We start from the raw sequence: 21,333 nt of genomic DNA, 5'->3' as shown, positions 1-21,333 counted from the left end.
AGCAAGTCCACCTCTGAATGGCTTAAGAAAAACAAAATGAAGACTTTGGAGTGGCCTAGTCAAAGTCCCGACCTGAATCCGATTGAGATGCTGTGGCATGACCTTAAAAAGGCGGTTCATGCTCGAAAACCCTCCAATGTGGCTGAATTACAACAATTCTGCAAAGATGAGTGGGCCAAAATTCCTCTACAGCGCTGTAAAAGACTCATTGCCAGTTATCGCAAACGCTTGATTGCAGTTGTTGCTGCTAAGGGTGGCCCAACCAGTTATTAGGTTTAGGGGGCAATCACTTTTTCACACAGGGCCATGTAGGTTTGGATTTGTTTTCCCCCTTAATAATAAAAACCTTCATTTAAAAACTGCATTTTGTGTTTACTTGTGTTATCTTTGTCTAATATTTAAATTTGTTTGATGATCTGAAACATTTAAGTGTGACAAACATGCAAAAAAATAAGAAATCAGGAAGGGGGCAAACACTTTTTCACACAACTGTAGCTGCAACTAATGGTTACCATTTCCCAAAGCTTAAGCTGAAGCCTTCAAATTGCTTGTCTTCTCCAACCAACAGCCCAGGTCTAAACATATTCAGTTTGCTACCATAGAAAACAATCTTCACATTTGAGAAACCAAATTTAGTTTGTTAATAAACTATTAACCTATTATCAGATTTGTTGGTGATGAATTTTCTAAATAATCAGTTCAGCTCTCCGGTAACAGCAAGACTGAATTATGAATTTAAAAATGTTGATTTGTAAATGTACATTAAAAGTCCCAGTCCCTAATATTATAATAATTATCTACTAAATATTTAATTTTCTCAATTGTATCCACTGATACAATCATATACAAAAAAAAAAATCAAATCAAAAGAGTAAATATCCATTTATTAGACATGATGCAGCTTTGCCAAAACAATCATATGGCTCATCTTTAACCACATTATTAACTGATAATATTGTTAATAAAATTCATCTGAAAATCCATTCATTTTTTCCGTTGTTCTGTTTTCCATTGGAATGCACCTGGTGAAAACAGTGTGTCTAAAATGACCATTTTTCAGTCCTGGCTTCCACTGACTTGATCAAGCCCTTCCCCATGACCCGGAAGTCCTCCAGTATTGCTTCCACGTTGGGGATGGTATTTGCTTCCTCTCCAGTCACCGCCACTCTCCGAGCAGACATTTGTGACGTCTGCCATGAAGGGAAACGGAAAAAATCAGGTCAGAGTGATGGAAGTGAAGGAGACACATGATAACATCGAAGCAAGCTGTTGGCAATCCAAAGGGTATCTGACCTACATTCATGAGTTTTATTAGAGGACATAACTTAGGCCTTACCTTAAAGGGCATTGGGATGAAGGCCTTTGGCTTCCATAAAACTGCAATCACTGTTCCGCCATGGGGGTCACAGAAGAAGAGGGCTAGGTCTCCGAAAGCATCCTGAAAATGAATTAGATTAGTAGATGTTCAAAACGTTGTGCACTTTCTCTCTATGCCGAGAATAAAGTCAGAATATTTGGGGATTAAAGTCATAAAAGTTCAAGAAAAATTCTACTGACCCTATAAAAACACTTTTGATCAGGCATACATGTCACCATTGTGTGGGTTATTGTCAACATAAAATATTAACTTCACCGCCTCTGATAAAGGGCAGGCTAGATCTACTTTATCATAGGCATCCAAAGCAGCAGTTCAAACCCGACTTTATGCTACAGACACTTGTGGTCAGCTGTGGAGCGCACTGCAGCTGAGGAAATTATCATCATCAGTTATAGATATTCAAGGAAACATCAAATAACACTGAAGAACGGCACAACAGAGCGTCAGTAGTTTCCAATGATATCTTCTCATACTGTGCACATGAATAGTTTGTCACCATATCATGTTTGTTCCGCTGTTCTTTTCTCGTTGGATTATGTCAACAAGTTCACTCAAGTATTGGCAGGGACCATTCCGTCCTCCCAAAATCATGGTGAGGACGTGTCCCTACTGTGCCTATTCAAACCTATGCCCTTGAATTCATTCCAGGAAAAACCTGCTTTGAGGGCGATGCAAGTACAGTCTGGAAATGTTTCTTCCCTGAATGTTGTATTCTCAGGAAGCTGCTGGACATCAGACAGAATATACTTCAGAACAGAGCAGCCAAGCTGCAACTTGCATGCGCAAATCCTGCTGCACAGCTTTCCTCACATCCTGTGTCAACACGACGTTATTAACACCACGCCTGCCTTTTAACCTGAAGTTTACGCTCGACACACTCACTCTGAGCTCTGCCAGGTAGAGGGACACGGGGTTGTAGTCGATGACAGGCAGGGCCCCTCCAGACTGGGCCACACTGCCAGCCATGAGGCCCCTGCTGAAGGTGACAGTGGGCGGGTCCACTGCCTGAGGGAGCAGGGGAACCTGCTTTGGGTTCAGGTGAATCAACACATCATAGGCATCCAGAGGAGGACGCATGACCACCTGCACGAAACACAGACAACGCGTCACAAGGCTGAAGTACTAAATCACAATTCATTCAGATAGTGGACCATTTATGAAGACAATAGCAGACGAGAGTTTAAGTGCTTTTCACTAACCCTGACATCTTGTATCTGCTCTCTGTCCATCAGCTGCTGTTCCAGTAACTTCAGACTCTCTGCAGCCACCATCACCACACGCTGCAGCATCTGAAGACACACAACCAGAATAGCACATTTGATGGTTAAACACGGTAGCTTTGGACATTGCGATTCATCTGAAAATATATTCAGACATGTCATATAATATAATATATAGACCCCCATTGTGGTTGTACAAATCGATCAATTAGCACTAAAATTTCAAATGACCAATTTCCCATCAACAACATGTATATACTGTGTGTGTATATATATATATATATATATATATATATATATATATATATATATATATATATATATGGGTCAATGACATGACATGCATATTTTTGTGTCCGAGTCCACTATTTCCTTTTAAAATAATTGTATCAATTCGTGACGTATATCATTTCATTCTATAAAACCGATCCAGTTTTGATACATTTTCAGTACAATCAAATAATATATATTATTTTATGTTTTGGCATATCAAACCCTGAAAATGTCAGGCGGTGCACCTGTCCTAGCAGATGAACAGTCTAAGAAAACTATTAAAAAATGTATTGAAATGATAATAAATTCAACATAAAATACTATGGCATGCTTTTATTGTTGTAACGATTCAAATAAACCAAACTTTTACAAATACCAATAGTTTTAAGCTGTTGCGATAATTTAAAAACTTTTGTCCATCAATTTGAATGTTCTCAAATATCAGAGTGGCACAGCTGTAAAGATGGGACTTTTATTATAACATTAAAGTGGAAAACAGTAAATAGGTTATTGCATCATCAAGAGGACCTCAACTGACCTTTATAGCAGAGTGAAATGTTTTTATATCTCTTTTGAATATTGATAAAAACAGCTACTTTCAACTTATAGGTAGAGTGGTTCACTTTCCATGTCAGGGTGGTACAACCAATGTAAAACTAGAAAAATGTTATTTTATCATAAATGTCTTTATTCCATTTAAAATGTATATGTATGAAGTTGTTAGCAAGAACAAAAGCTAATGCTAGTGTCCTAGTAAATGCCTGTTTAATTTGAAATCAGTTGCAAATGTCAGGTGGCGCAACCAGTAAGGCAGGTGGTGCAACTGCAGAGAATGTCACTCTATGATATTATATTTAAAGCTCTAATATTATATTTTTAAAAAATTCTAAAGTTTAACAGTGTTAAGTTAACTATATTATACACTTTCAAACTATATTTCATGATATTAATGAATATTGTTTAACTATTAAGGATGCCACTGTCAAGTAAAGCAAAATCAGCACGACGCAGGGAGCAGACAACAAGTCCTGTATGGAGTGTGTGCAAAACGCTGCTACAATGAGGTAGAAGCTGCAACAGCCCAGGCGGAAGCGACTGTGATTTTGCCTATTCCAGTTATGTGCTAAACATGATTACTATGAAATATTTATTTATTTTACTTAAAAAGAGACTGTTGATTAAAAGCATGTTGTTGTATTTGAAAAACAAATGCAAATTGTCTGCATATTTGCTGTGATTACTAATATTGTCAGGTGGCACAACTGCTAAATGTCACGGTGGTGCGAGCAGGTAAAATATTAATTTAAAGCAATAAATAATAGGTTAAAGTGAATTTGTTTTTGCTTGATATGATGTGAAGAACTATTTTATTGAATGTATTCATTTGAATATTTGTATTATTATGTTTCTCTGTTTAAATGTAAAATCAAAAGTTCAGGGTTCATACACATTTTGACCAATTGATTTCCATGACTTTTCCATGACTTTAAACCAAATTTCCATGACCAAACATTTTGTGAAATCTCGGTGTATACATGAAAAAGTGAGAAAATGTAGTATTTAAACTAACAATGAGAATTCCAAAGCATACAGTCTACCTTAAATGACACAAACGAATGAGAGACAATAGTTTGATTAAAAGAATAAACATTTATAAATATACTCTGGTTGACACTGGCATATCAATAAGAGCTTTAGTAGGTAGCAGCATCCAGCTAGTGCACATATTGCTTTCCCTTTTGTAGTGCAAATTTTTCATTGAACCCTGTTACTGTATGGCTTAATATTAACTTCCACTGTTACTGTACAGCCGTTAGAATTGTGGCCTATCTTCTATTTGCATTCAATCCAGTTCAATTATTTAAATGAAAATGATAATCTACTCTGGCTATGGTAGTTTATCAAGAGTAAAATAATAGCTGTGATATATACACTCCTCTGCATTAGCAAGCTGCTGAAATGAAGGTACAGGCACTTTAACCCTCTCATTACTTCAGGGTTCTTGAGAGCAACTGCGCGTGGGACTGTTGGGACTGTTGGTACACTGGCTGTGGTCATTACAGTGAACAGTGTCTGGCAGTGTGATGAGAGGGCATGTGAGCCCTTGTTGCTGTAGTTCATCTCCTTGGAGCAGAGGCTGCATTTAGCATACCCTGCCTTATCAATGTATTTAAAACACTGTGACAGCAGGAAGCTGTACTCACGTCTGTTTAGACCTCCACCTTTATCCAGGCCCAGCTCCACCTTTATCCAGGCCCAGCTCCACTCACATCTCAGCCCTGCGTCAAGCTGCGCTACAGACAGCCTCCTCTCCCTGAAGCTCTTTGACCTCATCATCTCATCAGTATCTGGGCCTCATGTTTCGTGGTCATGAAAGTTATTCTGACCTGAAATCATCCTCATTCTACTTTGAGTTAAACAAAACAACCTGCAACCAGATGCGTCGGTGTTCGGGTTTAACGTTATCGAGTGACCGCATGAACTGAACCGGAACACGGGGGGGGGGGGGGGGCTGCATGTTTCATCACGCTACGTTTTTTCCTTCTAAAATCGCGATAATGACGAACGTTAGCAGTCGACAAAGTTCCGCATGCTGTGGACGTTAACTTAACCCAGCAAGTCTGAACGGTAATGGTACATAACGTAACTCAAACTTTAACGGAGGGAAATGAAGACGCTGTAGACATCTGAACGCTGATTGGCCAAGACTCGACACATCAAAGATGTTTTATTGCGAAGATCACATCACATTTTCTCCTCGTCTCACTCCAATCTGAGAAACGCTGGCTGGCAACTCAGCGTAAATGAACGACATGAAAATATGAATATAACAAATTTCCATGACTTTTCCAAAACTTTTGGGATTTTATTTTTTTCCATGACTTTTCCAGGCCTGGAAATAACCATTTTAAAATTCCATGACTTTTCCAGGTTTTCCATGACCGTACGAACCCTGAAAGTTAAATATACTAAATACCTGGCCAAGAGAACGCAATTATGATAAATATATAAAACACAACGATGTGTTAGACACAGTAGACACTAAGGGATACTTGTCAGAAATTTCAGTTTGAATAAATATTAGGAAAATATATATTTTTTTATAAATATGTGGTTGCGCCACCTGACATTTTTTAGCCTGTGAAGTTAAAAAATACTGTTAAAAACGATTTAAAATACTACGAAAAGTTGGTTCACAACTTAGACTTGTTTCACCACATTTTTCCAGACACAAAAATATGCATTACATCCATTTTGAAGATAATTTTTAAAATTACCTTTTTAGAAGCCTTATTTGTCAATGTCATATATATATATATATATATATATATATCCACTAATTGTTGTATTACAATGAGCCGCCTACTGTATTTGTTTCAGCTCGTCTGATGTTTTTTGCATTAGTGCAACAGGGTCAATTACATTTACAGCTGGAACAATGCACACAGGTAGTAGGAGGTCATGAGTCGGTAATTATGGATCAAAGAAGTAAATGAATGTGTGTTCTGGGCTAAACTGAATACTGGCAACCACAAACACACACACTGTAATTAATCTGTGTGTTTTATTTGGGATCATATTGGTATTTTGTTGATTTAAAGCATTGTGTGTGTTTAGAGCAGGCGTGTCAAACTCAAGGCGCCACGTCATTTTATGTGGCCCGCGAATCCGCCAGCAAAAAAAAAATAAATTTTTTTTTTTTAAAGCTAGACTTGATAATAAAAAGATTCCCATAGTCGAAATTATGAGATAGAAAGTCAAAATTATGAGATACTTAAACACAATAGTCACAGAAGCAGCTCTTTGGCTGGTTACTGTACATTTGACATGGAAACGGATTGCGAGTACATTGAAGACTACTTTAAACGTGGCTTTACAACACATGAAATACTTCACGTGGGATTGTGCAAACGCACCCTTGAAAGGATTTTAAGCATTGAACAAAGTTATTATAATAACTTGTCTTTGATATTTTCTTTAATAGTTTGATAGAGTAATGTGGGTTTCTTAACCCTAAATTAAAAGGATTTAAGTTATAATAAACAGAAATGTGCTGAAATATAATTTTACATTTATATGACTGCATGTACAATATTTGTACACTTGAATAAACAATAATCAAATGCAGAGACAGTTATTTACCAATATGTACTAATAGGAGTAGTTACATTTACACCGTCTTACATTTGCAACCGGCCCTTTGAGGGCGACCGTGATGCTGATGTGGCCCAGAGTGAAAATGACTTCAACACTCCTGGTTTAGAGAGTTAAGAAATTCACTCAATCACAATGTGCTCCCTAGTGGTCATTCAGAGGTATTGAGACAACTACAAACCACACACTGAGCCAGGATCAGCAACTCACCTCAGCTTTTTGTTGTGAAACAACTTTTAGGTTTTGATAGTCCGTGAGGGTGGGTATGAGCATTCAAGAAGAGACGTATATATATGCAACCCGATCAACCAGATAAGGTAAAGTCGTCCTGAACGTTGTGATTAGGCAACGATGACGTCGCTGTCGGGACGTCACAGAGCACAAGGTTCCTGTTCTCCGCCACCGTTATAAAGGAGGATGCTGGCAGAGGCTCAGTGTTAATGTCGGGCTTGTTGGGGGAGTGAGCTGGGACAGCACAGGAAGCTTATCTGGGTCAGCTACGCACCATGGGAAGCTGGCCCGCTTACCTTTTCTGTACACTACTGTGTGCCACTGGACTCTTTTACAGCCACGGTCACATCCAGACAGAGGAATACAAAACTACATACTCAACTTATTTCACTACGACAGAGGACAGCAATGAAAAGCAGCTGGTGAGCTACACCTAATGGTCTCCCAATAAACAAGTACTGCTAGTGGGAATTCTTCAGAATGTTGTTTATTATTTCAAATTCGGACTGTATTCTAATATTCTAAATTTTCCATTTCAGATCAATGATTTGCATGGAGTTTTGGAAAGACTTCAGAACAATCAATTTCCAGCTCTAAGAAAAAAACATGGCTTTCTGCCTGTGGTACGTAATGCAACAACTCTATTTGGAATCCTCTCAATTCATAACATCAATCTAGTGAATCTCTTTAGAGAAATATGTTTACATATTTTCATGAGTCAATACCTTACTTTAGTATTAATTTGGCGGTCTATATTTCCAGTGTGATCCAGGAGACCAGTGTGCACTAAGGAAAGGCTCCAGAATTGGGAAACTATGTGACTGTTCTCTGCCGAGGACATGCAACTCTTTTCTACACCGCTGTTTGTGATTCTCACAAATCATCAACAAAATAACAGTAACCTATAAGCTTGTGATCTAGTCTTAAGTATTCCATTTTGTCCTGTGTTCTTGTTACTGGCCAATTGTACTATTCAATCATCTTAAAATTCAGCATTGAGTGCTATTCTATTAAATGTGTAGTTGTGCGAGTTGTGTACTTGTATTTGTGTCAGCTGACCTGTACGCTAGGTGCTCGCTTGGTCCACAGGGATTGGTTTTTGTCTTTAGGCGTAGCTACAAACAGGACAGGCAGAGACTCCCTGGAAGCCATGAAGTCATTCTTGATCTCTGTGTAGTCGGTGGCTGCACGTGACAGAGAGGTGAACAACAATCAAACTTGGTGTTGAAACAGTGAAGCATACGAGCAGGATGTGTGTATAAAATGAGGTCGGGGGGGGGGGGGGGGGGTTGTTTTTGTGACACAGAGGGAAAGGGGGTGTGTGAGAGTGTGCTTGCCTGCAAGCTGGTTGTTGAGGTTGACAACCAGCGGGTTGTTCCTCCAGTCAAAGGAGGAGAGCAGATGAAGGAAACGAAGCAAGCCGACCTGAGGAGAACTGAGGAAGACAGAAATGCATTCACATGACCTATTGAACATACAAAAGGGACGATACAAACAATTCCATCCACAAATGAGTCTGATGAGATGGGCGGTAGTTACCCCGGAGGAGTGAAGGGTGCAGGCTGCAGGAAAAGCGACGCCACCAGCAAGTCTGCTGTGTCCTCTGTGATGTCTTCGCTGAAGAGCTGAGACCCCAGCCAGCGTTTGGCCAGGCGACACACTCCCCCGAAACATTGGTGCTGCTGCTGGAGCCTATCAACAACAGGATGACATGTATGAGATGAGGAAATGGTGAATGCAGGGCAAGCAAAATAATGAAGGAACAGGAAAGAGACAAAAACATGGTGACAGAAAGGAAGGACAAAGGTTAGAGAAAGTAGGAACATATAACCAAAAATGACATATAGGGTTGAAAAGAGGGAACCCTGCAACCCTGCTTTCCCTGCTTTCCCACACAAACCCACAGATATTTGTGTTACTGTAATTTTACCCATGCAATGTGCTGGTAAGTAGAGGCTTATGCATGGTGGCCATCTCTAGAGCCTGAGCCTCCTCGTTGTCCCTTACAACCAGCAGCCCCTCTGCATTCACACTCTCCCTCAGCACCTGAGGCTCACGATGGTAGGCCACCTGGATGCGGAACACCAAGCCATCCTGGATGCAGAAACAAATTAAATTAAAACAGCGTAAAAAAAGAATACTGAAAACTGATTTTAAAAACACTGTACCAACAATTTGCCTAAACATATAACGATACTTAGAAAGAAAAAAAACACAACAACAACAACAAAAAACAGTCAAGAACACAAACAAGTGTGCGACTTATAAACTAACTCAAGAATATACCTTCCAGACATCTAGGTGAGTAGGGCAGGGCCTGCATGTATAATTATGATGCTTCTTCAGTAAGTCTCCCAGGCGGATGTGGAAGGCAGTTCGGATGTGGCGGATGGCAAAGCGATCGTGAGGCCACTTTCCACTCCCTTCCATGTGACAAATCACTGCAAGAGCAGGGTCACCAGTGATATGAGTTTGAATAAATGGTTTTGTATAGTTTAATCTCTGTGGTTAGGTGGCTGTAGTGTTCCTGCTTTGAATACATGGGTTGTAACTCAGTCATTTAGCAATTGTAAAATCACCAGGTACTTTACAGAAATCAAGGGAAGTTGTGCTTCGGAAATAGTGTAAATTCATAAAACATTTTCTATGGTGGACAGTGCAGAAATTAAACAAGCGTTAAACACTTCTTAACAAGTTGCTGGTGGTTAGTGTCACTGTTACCTGTGATGGGGGTGATATAAGCAGGGCAGGGTTTGCCTTCCTGTGGCACCAATGACCGGGAAGCCTTTTCTCTGTCAAAGAAGGAATAGTCCACCTTCAGTGGCACAGGGGGAAAGACCTGCAAGGTACAGATGAAATGTTAGAACTGCCATAAAGAAAAACAAGCAAAGCACACAACACAGTGTAGTGATGTTTGAAATAATGCAATTGTTGTTATATTTTACTAACACTGCTACTAATCAGTGCAATAATGAGAGCAGTTGCCTGTTAAGAACAAGAGGCCTTACCTGTGTGTATCTAAGTGCAGGGTGGGCTCCTTGCACTGCTGTGATGGAGAGAGGCAGACCTTCCAGCCTCCACAGTTTTCTACTCAGGTCATCATAGGACTGAACCACCAGTAAACTCCCCTCCTCTCCAGTACTGGGCACCTGAAGAGCACAATAGACATCAAACATACGCTGTAGTTACACATTAATATAGACTGTATTTTTTAAATTATTAAATAGCAACAATTTTGATTAAATAACAAGTAATAATAATAAACACATTACAACATTCCAGGCCATAAAGCACAGAATATAAATGAAAAATGCCATTAATTAAATTCCAATAGGAACAAAAAAACATAATTTTATAATATAATATTTCACAAAAGAATATTCACAACATAACACATAAAAAACGTTATTTATATTCAATTAATCCCATCGACTTTATTTTGAATTTGACATTAAGAATAAATCCAGATTTGATCGCAACAATTTGGCATTTACCTCACTTCCCGTTTTGATGACGTCATCCACCATCGACCCCACATACCGCATACAGGATTCAGGGATATCTGCATGACTGGTGGATAATAAATACAGTAGTTTCTTTATAAAAACGAGGCTTCAACAAGTTCACACTTACACTCACCTCATTGCATTTTCAGTTATTGCATATACCGAGGTGAAATCGGATTTTTATTAACCGAAAGAGCTTTTTTTGCGACGACAGTTGGCGCTAACATTAGCTAGCTTGCTAACGTTTTTTACGTACTTTAACCAACTGCACGACAAAAACAATGAAGCGTACGGGCAGGAGACGGAGCTCTGTGTGGGACTGTTTTGAACAAGTGGGGAACTTTGTCCGCTGCATGAAATGTGACGCCACATTGAAGTACTGTGGTGGAGCCACCAGCTCCATGATGAACCACATGAGCAGGCACCACCCGTCCACGGCGCCTTCAGACGAAGACGAGAAGCCGGTGATTTGCACCGTGCAGTGCATCGAGGAAGAGAGCGCCCCTAATCCGGACATCATGCAGGTCGCCATCATGTCACCCAACATGAACACGACCACCAACCTCTCCGAGCGGGACTACGGGGAGAGGAAGCGCCTGAAGAGGAGCTCTGTGTGGGACATTTTCATCAAAGTGGACGAGGAGGTGCACTGCACCATGTGCGACACCAAACTGAAATACAGGAGCAGCACCACCAGCATGATGTACCACATCAAAAACAAGCACCCCGACACTATGCCCAATGACGGCGGGTCAGTGGCAACACATGCAGAGGTGACTGAACTCATCTCCAGAATGATAGAGAAGGACATGCTTCCCATCAACGTGGTCAGTGGGGATGGTTTTCGTGAGCTACTTGCATACACTGTGCATCATTATAAAATCCCATCTGCTGCTGATATCACACGCCTTATTGAAGGCCACTTCCATGAGAAAGTGGAGGAGCTTGTAGTGCAGCTGGGGAAAGTGGAGAAATTGGCGCTCACTGCCGATTTGTGGACGGCCCTCCCATTTCAGAGGTACATCACAGTCTTCTGTTCGTTCATAACAGAGGACTGGCAGGGGAGGTCTGCTGTGCTGCAGACGCACAAGCTGCCGTCAGACAGCCACACTACTACAGACAGTGTCACAGAGAGGCTCCTTAGCACGGTGCAGACCTGGGGTATTGCTGGGAAAGTGACTGCGTGTATTCATAACAGCACACGGGGCGTCTCTGCACCCCGCGCGTTTGTCCGCGTCACCTGGGACTATGCCACTTGCTTTGCCACTACACTGCAGTTAGCAGTCAGTGACGGGCTGAGTGAGGATCTAGTCCGCATCATCGTTGCCGCGGGGAAACTAGTCAAGCACTTCAACCAAGGTCTGCTGGCGAGTGATGCCTTGGAGCTGAAGCAAGTGCAGATGTGCCTGCCACAGCACAAGCTTATCCAGTCGTGCAAAGCTAGATGGGACACCATCTGCGATATGTTTGAACGGCTACTGGAGCAACGGTGGGCAATTAAAGCTGTGCTCTCTGATCGCACGATCACTAACAGACAGGAAGCCCAAACCCTCGAGATCGAAGATGATTGCTGGCAAATAATTGAGAATTTTACGCCCGTGCTGGCGACGCTGAAATGGGCAACAACAATCATATCCGCAGAAACAGAAGTGTCCATTTCAAACATTTACCCAATCACATTCAGCCTCATTCAGACGCACCTTGTGCCAAAAGAGAATGATGTTGAACAAGTCTCTGAGTTCAAGATGAAGGTTCAGGATTCACTTAGAAATCACATGGAGGTAGGCATAAACATATCAATTTGGTTGAACAGATTGATGCTGAATAATATAAACATCTTTTTTTTTTTTTTTTAACATAACTATCACTTTCATTTGACTGTTTGCAGGTTGACTCTAACGACCTAGCCTCCAAACCAGCTCTGATTGCCTCTATGCTGGACCCTCGTCACAAACACCTCAGTTTCCTGACGCCAACAGGGAGACTGGCTGCAAAGGTTAAACTGCACGAACTGGTTTCAAAATTAGACGTGATAACTACGACTGTGGGCCCAAAGGAGGAACAGCAGGAGATCCTGGTCACACCTGAAATTAGCCAGGTGACAATGCCCTCGCAACTGAGAAGTGACACCAAAAACACCATGATGTTGCTCCTAGGAGACAACTACAGTTCCTCCTATGCCACAGACTCTGAAGCTCAGGTAGATTACTACTTGAGAGACATTGCTCCGTCACTGGACATAAACCCTCTTGAATGGTGGAGGTTGAACGGACCGAGATTCCCCAAATTGGCCACTCTGGCGAGGCACTATTTGTGTGTACCTGGGGTATCGCTGCCGTCTCTATTGTCAGAGGCCGGACAATCATTTGCAACAATGCGTACTAGACTGAGCCCAGAGCATGTTGACATGATGATCTTTGTAAACAGAAATGCATAACTTCCATGACAGCACATGATGGAGGTTTACTCCCGACTTCCCATGCCAATAATAGAAGCAGGTTACTGAGGGGGGGCAAGACGCGGTAGGTGCACGTTAAGTAGGGGTTGGATTCACCAGAGATCCCACGATACTGCGATATTCTGAGTATTGCGATAACATAGGCCTATATTGCGATTTATTACTTTTTTCAACTTCAAATCATGTCCCCAAGGGAAAACTGTGTCAACATGTTTTATCTAATAAGAAAGTTTTCAGTCTGTTCATCTCACTTCAATCATTTTTATTGCAGCAAAATAGGATTGTCAAGCAGACAGACTGACCAACAATATCATAAATGTTGCATGAACCTGACAAACTGAACTGTTTGTATTACTACATAGTCCAACTTAACTAAATGCAAACGTGTGGACTCAGTATATGAACTATAACTTATATAAGTAGGATATTAGAGTTATATAACTCAGTATAACTTGCGATGCGTGGACGTCAAGGGCAGAGAGACAATTATGCGCTGCACTCTCCCCATGAGCCTGGCTACTGTTGGCAGATTTAACCCCGTTGTGAGGCCAGATGTCTCTATCTTTGTTTTGACCAACTTCCTACCAATCACGCTGACCCGAGACCTTTCCTGACCTCACCAGAAAACAACTCAGCACCATCTAGTGGACTGAAAAAGCAATCGATTTGATTTTTCTAGTAAATTATTATTATTATTATTTTTTAAATAGTTTATAGAATAAAAGATCGATACTTGGCGTCCGTGTATCGATACAATATCGCCACGCAAAATATAGCGAGACTATGCTGTATCGATTTTTCCCCCCACCCCTAACGTTAAGTAGACATCTTGATTGGATGTTAAGATAAGAGGATGGGGAAGATGGCAGCTACTCTTCCACTGTTGATGTGTTGCATATGCTGATGTGAATAATGCTTTTTAATTTCAGTCAACAAAAAAGTTAGAAAGCTGAGCTGCAGTCAAATGCTTAACGTTAACTATACCTTAATGTAGTTCCCAACATTCAAACACAGTGCTTTGCCTTAACACCTCACTTGACTTGACGGCTGGATTAAAACAGTGGACAGTGAGCCAATCGTAAAATGATGTTAGTAATATCCGAGTACACACATTGCCACTACAAATCCTTGGTATTCAGCATGAAACATCCGGCATACGCAAGCATCTAGTGGAGGCAAGAGTGTAACCTTTACCTCAACACAGCTATTACCCTATACTTAGATTAGATATCTATACAATAGTCTACAAATCAGGATAAATCTCTGGAGGGATAAAAGAAGAAGAAACATCTCTGGTTTGTTCATTTGTTATCATGACAGCATACTAAATATTTGTATTAATACAGCTAGACTCTCAGTGACCAAACCAACATTGTTGTAATATTGTTAACAATATTAATGTGAAATCTGTCTCAGTATGCCGAGATAAAATACATACAGCTGTAGCAGGTGTGTTATGATCTGTCTGGGGACCAGTCTCTTTTGGCACATGCTCTCTCCGTCCCACAGCACCGCCTCGGTGATGGAGCCGTCCTGGAAGCGACGCAGCTCGGAGCGAGAACCCCACAGCTGACGAAACTCAGCCGCCTGGCAGAAGAACACCGCCGTTATGATTGAATCCCGACACAAGCGCGGTAACATATAAATGATAAAGTCAACAAAACAAATTCTGTACAGTCATGTGACAGGTTTGTCTCTCTTGCAAGTGACAAGAACAGCTGCAAATGCCTGCCATATCAAAAATATAAGTGTGTAATAATTACATAAATGCTGCATAATAGTATTACATTCTTAAAAATGTTTACAATCATATTAGATGAAGCGTGTGTGAATATTTACATTTCAGGTCTTCACTAGTCAAATACACTGTATGGAAAGTAGTAAGTACAAATGTGTTCCTTTGTAGAACTTTTAATATACTAATTATGTCGAGTTAGGTAAAATGACCTTGTATCTTCAATCGCGATTAAAAAATAAAACCCGACACACATGCACAGGAAGGAGAGAGCGGTGAGGTTACCGTGGGGCTGTCTGCAGCTGGGCCTCTTTCCAGGACAGAGGCCGCCAGCTCCGGACTTAGGAGCAAACCGAAGGAGAGAGGAGGTTGAGCTTTGTGTTTTGGGGCTTCACTCTCCACAGACCACTGTGATGAAACAAAAATGAAGAGAGTTCAACGAAAACAGTGATCTTAAGATTGTTAACCATACGTACGTGTGTTGTAAGACACGTTCAAAGTGGTTTGAGTCAAGAACATACTGTTATAGTAGCAGTATTACGGCAGGTTTGTTAACGGTAGCTTAGCAGAATCATGAAATGAAGCACTCAAAAGTCCGTGTTTACGTTCTGCTAGTGGAGCAAGCCAGACGTGGATGACTGTAACCTCTGAGTGTAAATCTTTCCTACCTCAGGGTCAGGCGAGAGGGAGTGGGTGAGGAGGTGGATCCTTTGGCCCAGTCCACGCTGAAGCAGGGACAAAATAAAAGGGAGTGCAGTGTGGACGTAATCTCCACTGTGGTCCATCAGCTCACTGAGGAGATTCATTTTCTTACAGCTGGACTGAAGCTTCACCAGCTCACACAACCTGAGTGGAGCATGAAAAGCAGGATGAGAATGGGAAGTCAAAGACAGAGTGAAGGAGATCTGTTCTGAAAGGAAAAATAACTATTGTGATGTTACACTAGCAGTAGGATGTATTTTCTTTCCAGTACCCTATTTATTACCTGATATTTGAGAAGGTGTATAAACTATCTTTAGCTGGAATCTGTAAAGGTGATGTGAACACGTGTCATGCTAAGTGGAAAATGATGTGTGTTGAAGAGGTGTAAAACTAAGCTGCTAATGTAGTACACAACACAAGGACTGGAGAACATGTTGTTTTGTTGCATTAGCTGATAAACAGAGCCTTACTGGAACACGTGGTCGCTTGTCCTGATCATGGGTTTGGGTGTCATGAGGAGGCTGTGGAAGCCGTCCACCGTAGGGTTGTCCCAGAACTGCATCGATACAGACGCCTCATGCTGCAGCTGAGAACCAATGCAATGAAAAGGATAAATAAACCTGCTGCTTAATCTCACCAGTGTCAAAATAATCTAGTTTGAACTCACAGCACAACACTTCTACAGTATTTACCTGTTTGTAGGTACAAGCCGTCATGTCAGCACACATGTTGAGATGTCCTGACGGGTCAACAAACACGACCTGGAAAGCATCGTGGAACTCTGGAAGAGATGGCTGCAGGGAAAAGAAAAGAAAGGGAACAATAATGATTCATTTAGGAGGTAAACTAAAGGGTGAATAAACTACTTGAACAGACGTAGACCACTCACAGCTGTAGAGTCAGGATCTCTGGCTAAGCTTATTCCATTCACTGTCAGGTCTGCAGATGCTGAGGGTTTGAATGAGAGGTGGGTAAGTTGCAAAATATTCAAAAAAGTGATAAACAAATTTCTGTACGGTCATCTTCCATTCATCAAATTGTGCTACACATTACTATTATTTAAAAAAACAATACTGTGGTTTAGCTGATTTTAAATGTTCTTACCCAGGAAGTTCAAGCTGTTCCGAAGCAGCTGATAGGCTGTCATAGAGTTGCTGATTCTGTGAGTGGTCAGCAGATAAGCCAACAACATCGAAGCCAGGAAGCCATTAAAGCAACCAGTGCCCTACAACACATTGAGAGAGCAATACAGTGGTGAGGTGTCAGAAGACGAGTAAATAAATACAACGTAGCTCTGCAAGCAAAAGAACCCTTTCAAGCCTCCTACCTGGTCAAGCTCTCTTTGCCGAAGCCAGACTTTGAGCAAAGCCACTCCATCAGCAAAAGCTGAGCACTGGGAGCTGACGGCGGAAAGAAACTGGAGGTGAGCCCTGGGCAGCAAATCCCCCAGAACAGAGCTGTTGTAATGCGGAGTGGGGGGTCCGCTGCTCTCTGCAAACAAAAAAAACAAACAAACAATAGAAATTGGTCTGCTATTTTGATTGAACCGTCGCCGAAAATGTGGTCCTGAATATACCTATGATCGAGTGATTAAAGGTGGACAATATTTGAAGAGCTAGGTGGATAAAATAACACTCTTACCACACTGGGAGGGCTGCAGTTCGCTGTACCACTCGGTCCGGATATTATTCCTCTGTGGGTGGAAACGGCTGGGCTTGAAGAATCCAGGAGGCGGACAGGCATGAACACGTAGGGTGAAGCTGGAAGAGTCTTTACCTGAGATACGGGACAACATCACGATCATAACCAAAACAAAATACTGCTAAACAAGCACATGCAAAGAAAATGAATTGCTGGTCAAATCCATGCGACGACAACAAAATGCAATGCTCTTGAAGGTTGGCAGTTTGTGTACAAATACGATGTTAATTAAAAAAGGTAAATACCTGGAGGGGTAAGCAGCAGAACGGGTCGGAGTCGATTGCCATGAAGACAGGCGTAACGCATGCTTCCGATGTCAGAGGAGGACGCCAGGTACTGGGCCAGGCCGGCCAGGTACAGAGCCCTTTTCCTCGGATACCTCTGGTTCAAGACGTCCTTTGGGTGGAGGACATCCTAATAACGCACGGATGAGCGGACAGAAGACACCGGAGTCTCTTACAATCTCGAGAATATATTGTCACATTGCATTCAGCACATTGCTCTCGAGGCTTCTAGTGTTGTATTGAAATGAATAAAAGGTTGGCAGGTGACTTACAGCAGGGATTGTGACAGCCAGGTCCACCGTGACGCGTGGTTTGGTGCAGGTGCCCAGGGGGTAGCTGCCGATCAGATCAACAGAGGCAGGGGGTGCCATGTGGAACTTGCCTTTTGTTGTTTTGGGCACCAGGAGGAAAGGGACCTTGACTGCACTTGACAGCCATGACGGGTCACTCACCTGAACACATAGAGATGTGGTTACATGTTTATATCTGTGGAAAGCTGAAAGAACGAAATTGAGGTTCTATTTATGATGCTGTTCTTACAGATAAAGTCCTACATACCTCAACCTCTGGTGAATCTGGTACGGTCTGGAGCAGCTTGGTGACCGTCTGAATGAAGGCATCGATTTGCTGTTTCCTACGCTCACTCAGGGCGACCTCCTTCAGCAGCTCTTCCATCTGTTATTGGGGGTAGATCATAGACATTTACTAGTATGTGTGATATTGTGTTATTGTTTACATGGGACAACAAGCTGGACTTAAGGCATAACCAGCATTCCTTTTCATGTCCCCGTCCGTCCTCATGTCAGCAAGTCAAGATGTCTCACCTGCATTTTGAGCAGGCTGCAGTGAAACAGGCTCTCCGCCTCTTTCAGCTGGTTGAGCTCCTCTGCTGTGGGAGGTCTGTACAGATCACTTCGGGACAGCTTCACCGGGTGATAGACCTCCTCCTCCCCTCCGGCCTCCCCAGGTTTGCTCCTTTTGGCTTTAACCGGAACCTCGTCGTCCTCCTTCTCCTCGTGACCCTCAGAGGGAATCATCTGTAAAATAAAACAACATGTTGTAGCAGTTGAGTCAACTTTTAACGTGTCTTTTATTACTTGTAAGGAATCAGATAATCAGCATTTGATATAAACCCTGGGCCAACTAAAAATGCTACTAGAGGCTTAATTCTGGTATTTGTCAAACAATTATATATTAAAAGTATTACTGACTGTATCTGCTGTACATTCAGTTTCTCTTAAGTAGACATTAAGCAAAGTCTTGCCAATGGAACGTGCAGTTGGTAACGCATGCAAGCTGCACCCGTGTTACTATCGAGTAGACTGTCCCGTGTGCTAACTAAGCGGTAGTTCGTCAGCAAGCAGCTAAAATCATAACACATGTAGCCAGTCTTACCTCTGCCGGCTCCTCGGCAACTGTCAGCTTCTTTTTCATGTCTGATATGCCTTCAATGTGATGATAATTCCGATATTTTTAAAGTTTTGATCAACACTGCTTTCCCTTCATTCCGCTCTCACATGTGCAACGGGTCAGACAAACATGCTACCAAAAGGCAATAGTGCCCTGATTGGTGTAGAAGCGTCGCGGGTGAATGGTGATTGGTTCGCCGCTTCTTGAGCCTCCTACCCAACCAGGCTTCAACAAGATAGGTTGCACGAGCAGTCTCCCGTGCGATTGGTGCTCTCTAGAGCCACTGGGGGGAAAAAATGCTCATGCAGTAAAAAAAAACACGTTTATTTATGAATGCTCGCTATAAAACAAATCCATCATCATATTTTTCAGTTTGTATTGCTATTTTTAATTCAAATCACGACACATCTTTGCCAGTTGTTTGCAGCAGCTGCAGATTAGTATTGCTGTCAGTGTGCATACAGTCTGTTGATACAGTAGCCCTGCAATAAATTGTCTCTTCATGAAAGTTATAATGTTACGATTTTGTTGGAAGTGTTGATTCAACTGTAGAATCATTTTGGAGGATGTAGTCAGTGATGTTGTTGAACTTTATTGCATTATACACAGGTATATCCGTTATTTAGCCTACCCTCATTGATATAAATGGAGTAGACCAAATAATAGAAACACCTGTCATTGAAGCATACCTACAGTAATGAACTGACTACATCTACTATATGGAGGCACAGAAAATGTATTTGTAAAATCATCATCGTGGGCAATCACTCACAGTCGAGTATGACTGTTATCCTGTTACTGAGATGGATTATTTGTGGGTCTTAACCAATCTTGGATCCACAGGGTTCTGTTGAAATGTGGGCAGTCGTGACATATGTGGTATTCGTGGGTGGAGGAGCAGTTTTGATGGTCGTCCTCTCCTTTCTGTGTTGCCTTTTAGCTTCCATGGCACATTGGAGGTCCCTTTCTTGTTGCGCTGTGCCTTCATAAGTCATCCTTCTCCCAAGGTTCCTGTCACAGGCAGGTTAAAGAGGCGTTTCCTCAGGTGAGATAGGGGGTTATAGTTGTCCCACTTGGGTTTGCTTCCCCTAGGCCAAAACACGATTTAGCCTCACAGTTAGTGTTGAGCTTTGAATATGAAAAGCACATAGACTCAATATTAATTTAGTCTTAATAGTCCATAATCAAATGTCCTTGCTTCACAGTGTTGTCGTTTTTATATGAGGAACTATATCAAACTCTATGTTTGCTATATGTTGTGAAGCTTATAGGCTTTTCATATATTCTATAATTATCTTATTATTATGGCTAATTCTGCTCTAAATACAGCGACAGTCGTGTTATCACTACATTTTATAATCCATTGTCAGAGTTCTTGGTCTGAAACAAAGGGGTGACTTGAGGCGGTGGACCTGTGGTAACCTGTTCAACTGAAAGCAGTGGCACGGCAACGTCACTTCGTATCAGCCTCAGCTTGGTAGACTTGGTAGGAGGGTTGCTTTTGAGAGGGTGTATTTCAACTGCCTGAGAATCCAAGAGAGAAACACCCTTGGCCAAAACCATTGTGTCCAGCCTCAGAGGCCCAGAGGACACCATCCGGTCATGTCTAGAGGGGGACAGTTTCTTCAGCCAGACATCTGCCGCATTTCCTCTCTGAAACTTTGTTGGCTGATCCTTGGAGCTGGTTAGTTGCTTCTGTGAGGCTACTGTCCACTCAGTTTGCTGCTTGTTATATCTTGGTTCTGGTTTGGATAATCCACTTGGTTTCTTGGACTTAGGTTTTGTGTCATTATCCACAATCTCATACGAAGGAAAGATGCAGTGTCGAGGCAGGCAGGAGGGATCAAGCTTTTGTATCGGTTGGTAGCTCTTATGCTGATGTAATGATCCAGTTGTGTTGTTATAAACAGAATGTCTAACATTTTTTCCCTCTACATCCACATCCCTTTTCTCTGCTGAACACGATAGGAGCGGAAGTAATTTGCTTGGAACTGGCTTGGGAATTGGTGGTAAATTAACCCACTGCTTTTTCTTTCGATCAATTTTTGGTGGAGGCCGAGGGCTAAGCACTTCATAGCACTCGTAACTGACAGGCCTCCTGGGACGTGTTTCCTTTTCAGATTGCTTTGGAGAGCCTTTTGCTTGGACCATAGTATTACATTGCTGGTTGACTCTTGGCTCTGTTTGTACTGGGACCTGACCAATGTCATCATCCTGTTAGAAACAAATATAGACATATAGATATAGATACAGATAACCTCTTGGTTGAAATCTGAAGAG

The 21,333-nt window shown here is 41.8% G+C and overlaps 4 protein-coding genes across 15 annotated transcripts in view; 2 read left to right on the top strand and 2 right to left on the bottom strand.

Annotated features, from left to right (window-relative positions):
• Window positions 1–863: 863 nt before the first annotated feature.
• Window positions 864–19,228, bottom strand: nol6 (nucleolar protein 6 (RNA-associated)). The gene is made up of 26 exons (XM_076098861.1): window positions 19,039–19,228; window positions 18,468–18,680; window positions 18,202–18,318; window positions 17,916–18,095; window positions 17,605–17,773; window positions 17,300–17,434; window positions 16,986–17,149; window positions 16,763–16,883; window positions 16,548–16,606; window positions 16,351–16,452; window positions 16,129–16,244; window positions 15,625–15,802; window positions 15,242–15,364; window positions 14,660–14,808; window positions 10,752–10,827; window positions 10,266–10,406; window positions 9,979–10,096; window positions 9,544–9,698; window positions 9,188–9,351; window positions 8,797–8,949; window positions 8,595–8,692; window positions 8,317–8,441; window positions 2,578–2,667; window positions 2,261–2,461; window positions 1,337–1,438; window positions 864–1,190 (listed from the first exon to the last, which is right to left on the bottom strand). Exons 1-26 carry the CDS (start codon window positions 19,075–19,077, stop codon window positions 1,041–1,043), a joined length of 3,438 nt encoding a protein of 1,145 aa, XP_075954976.1. The 5' UTR covers window positions 19,078–19,228; the 3' UTR covers window positions 864–1,040.
• LOC142957227 (E3 SUMO-protein ligase ZBED1-like) lies at window positions 10,777–16,294 on the top strand. 3 transcript variants are annotated; one of them, XR_012956083.1, is made up of 3 exons: window positions 10,777–12,544; window positions 12,652–13,285; window positions 14,731–16,294. XR_012956083.1 is itself a non-coding variant. In XM_076098870.1 (2 exons), the coding sequence occupies exons 1-2, from the start codon at window positions 11,045–11,047 to the stop codon at window positions 13,198–13,200; spliced, it is 2,049 nt and encodes a 682-aa protein (XP_075954985.1). In that variant the 5' UTR covers window positions 10,777–11,044; the 3' UTR covers window positions 13,201–16,294. The 3 variants fall into 3 exon arrangements, 1 of the variants encoding a protein (XP_075954985.1); XR_012956082.1 differs by having other exon boundaries at window positions 12,652–14,516; XM_076098870.1 differs by having other exon boundaries at window positions 12,652–16,294.
• wdr54 (WD repeat domain 54) overlaps window positions 14,739–21,333 on the top strand; it is a 12,133-nt gene continuing 5,538 nt past the window's right edge. For both annotated transcript variants that reach the window (XM_076098882.1, XM_076098880.1), the window contains exon 1: window positions 14,739–14,855. The gene's annotated coding sequence lies outside the window, so the exon portion shown is untranslated. The remainder of the gene's footprint in view (window positions 14,856–21,333) is intronic.
• Window positions 19,362–21,333, bottom strand: part of c20h2orf81 (chromosome 20 C2orf81 homolog) — a 22,317-nt gene continuing 20,345 nt past the window's right edge. For all 9 annotated transcript variants that reach the window (XM_076098877.1, XM_076098878.1, XM_076098879.1 and 6 more), the window contains one exon: window positions 19,362–21,267. In XM_076098877.1, the coding sequence (XP_075954992.1) occupies window positions 20,407–21,267 (861 nt within the window). In that variant the 3' untranslated portion in view covers window positions 19,362–20,406. The remainder of the gene's footprint in view (window positions 21,268–21,333) is intronic.

The sequence above is a fragment of the Anarhichas minor genome, unplaced genomic scaffold, assembly GCF_050575085.1.
Source record: "Anarhichas minor isolate MPS153535 unplaced genomic scaffold, ASM5057508v1 ptg000025l, whole genome shotgun sequence".
In the NCBI taxonomy this organism is placed as follows: Eukaryota; Metazoa; Chordata; class Actinopteri; order Perciformes; family Anarhichadidae; genus Anarhichas; species Anarhichas minor.
Note: the sequence above shows the minus strand (reverse complement) of the source record. Positions and strands in the feature narration are given on the sequence as shown.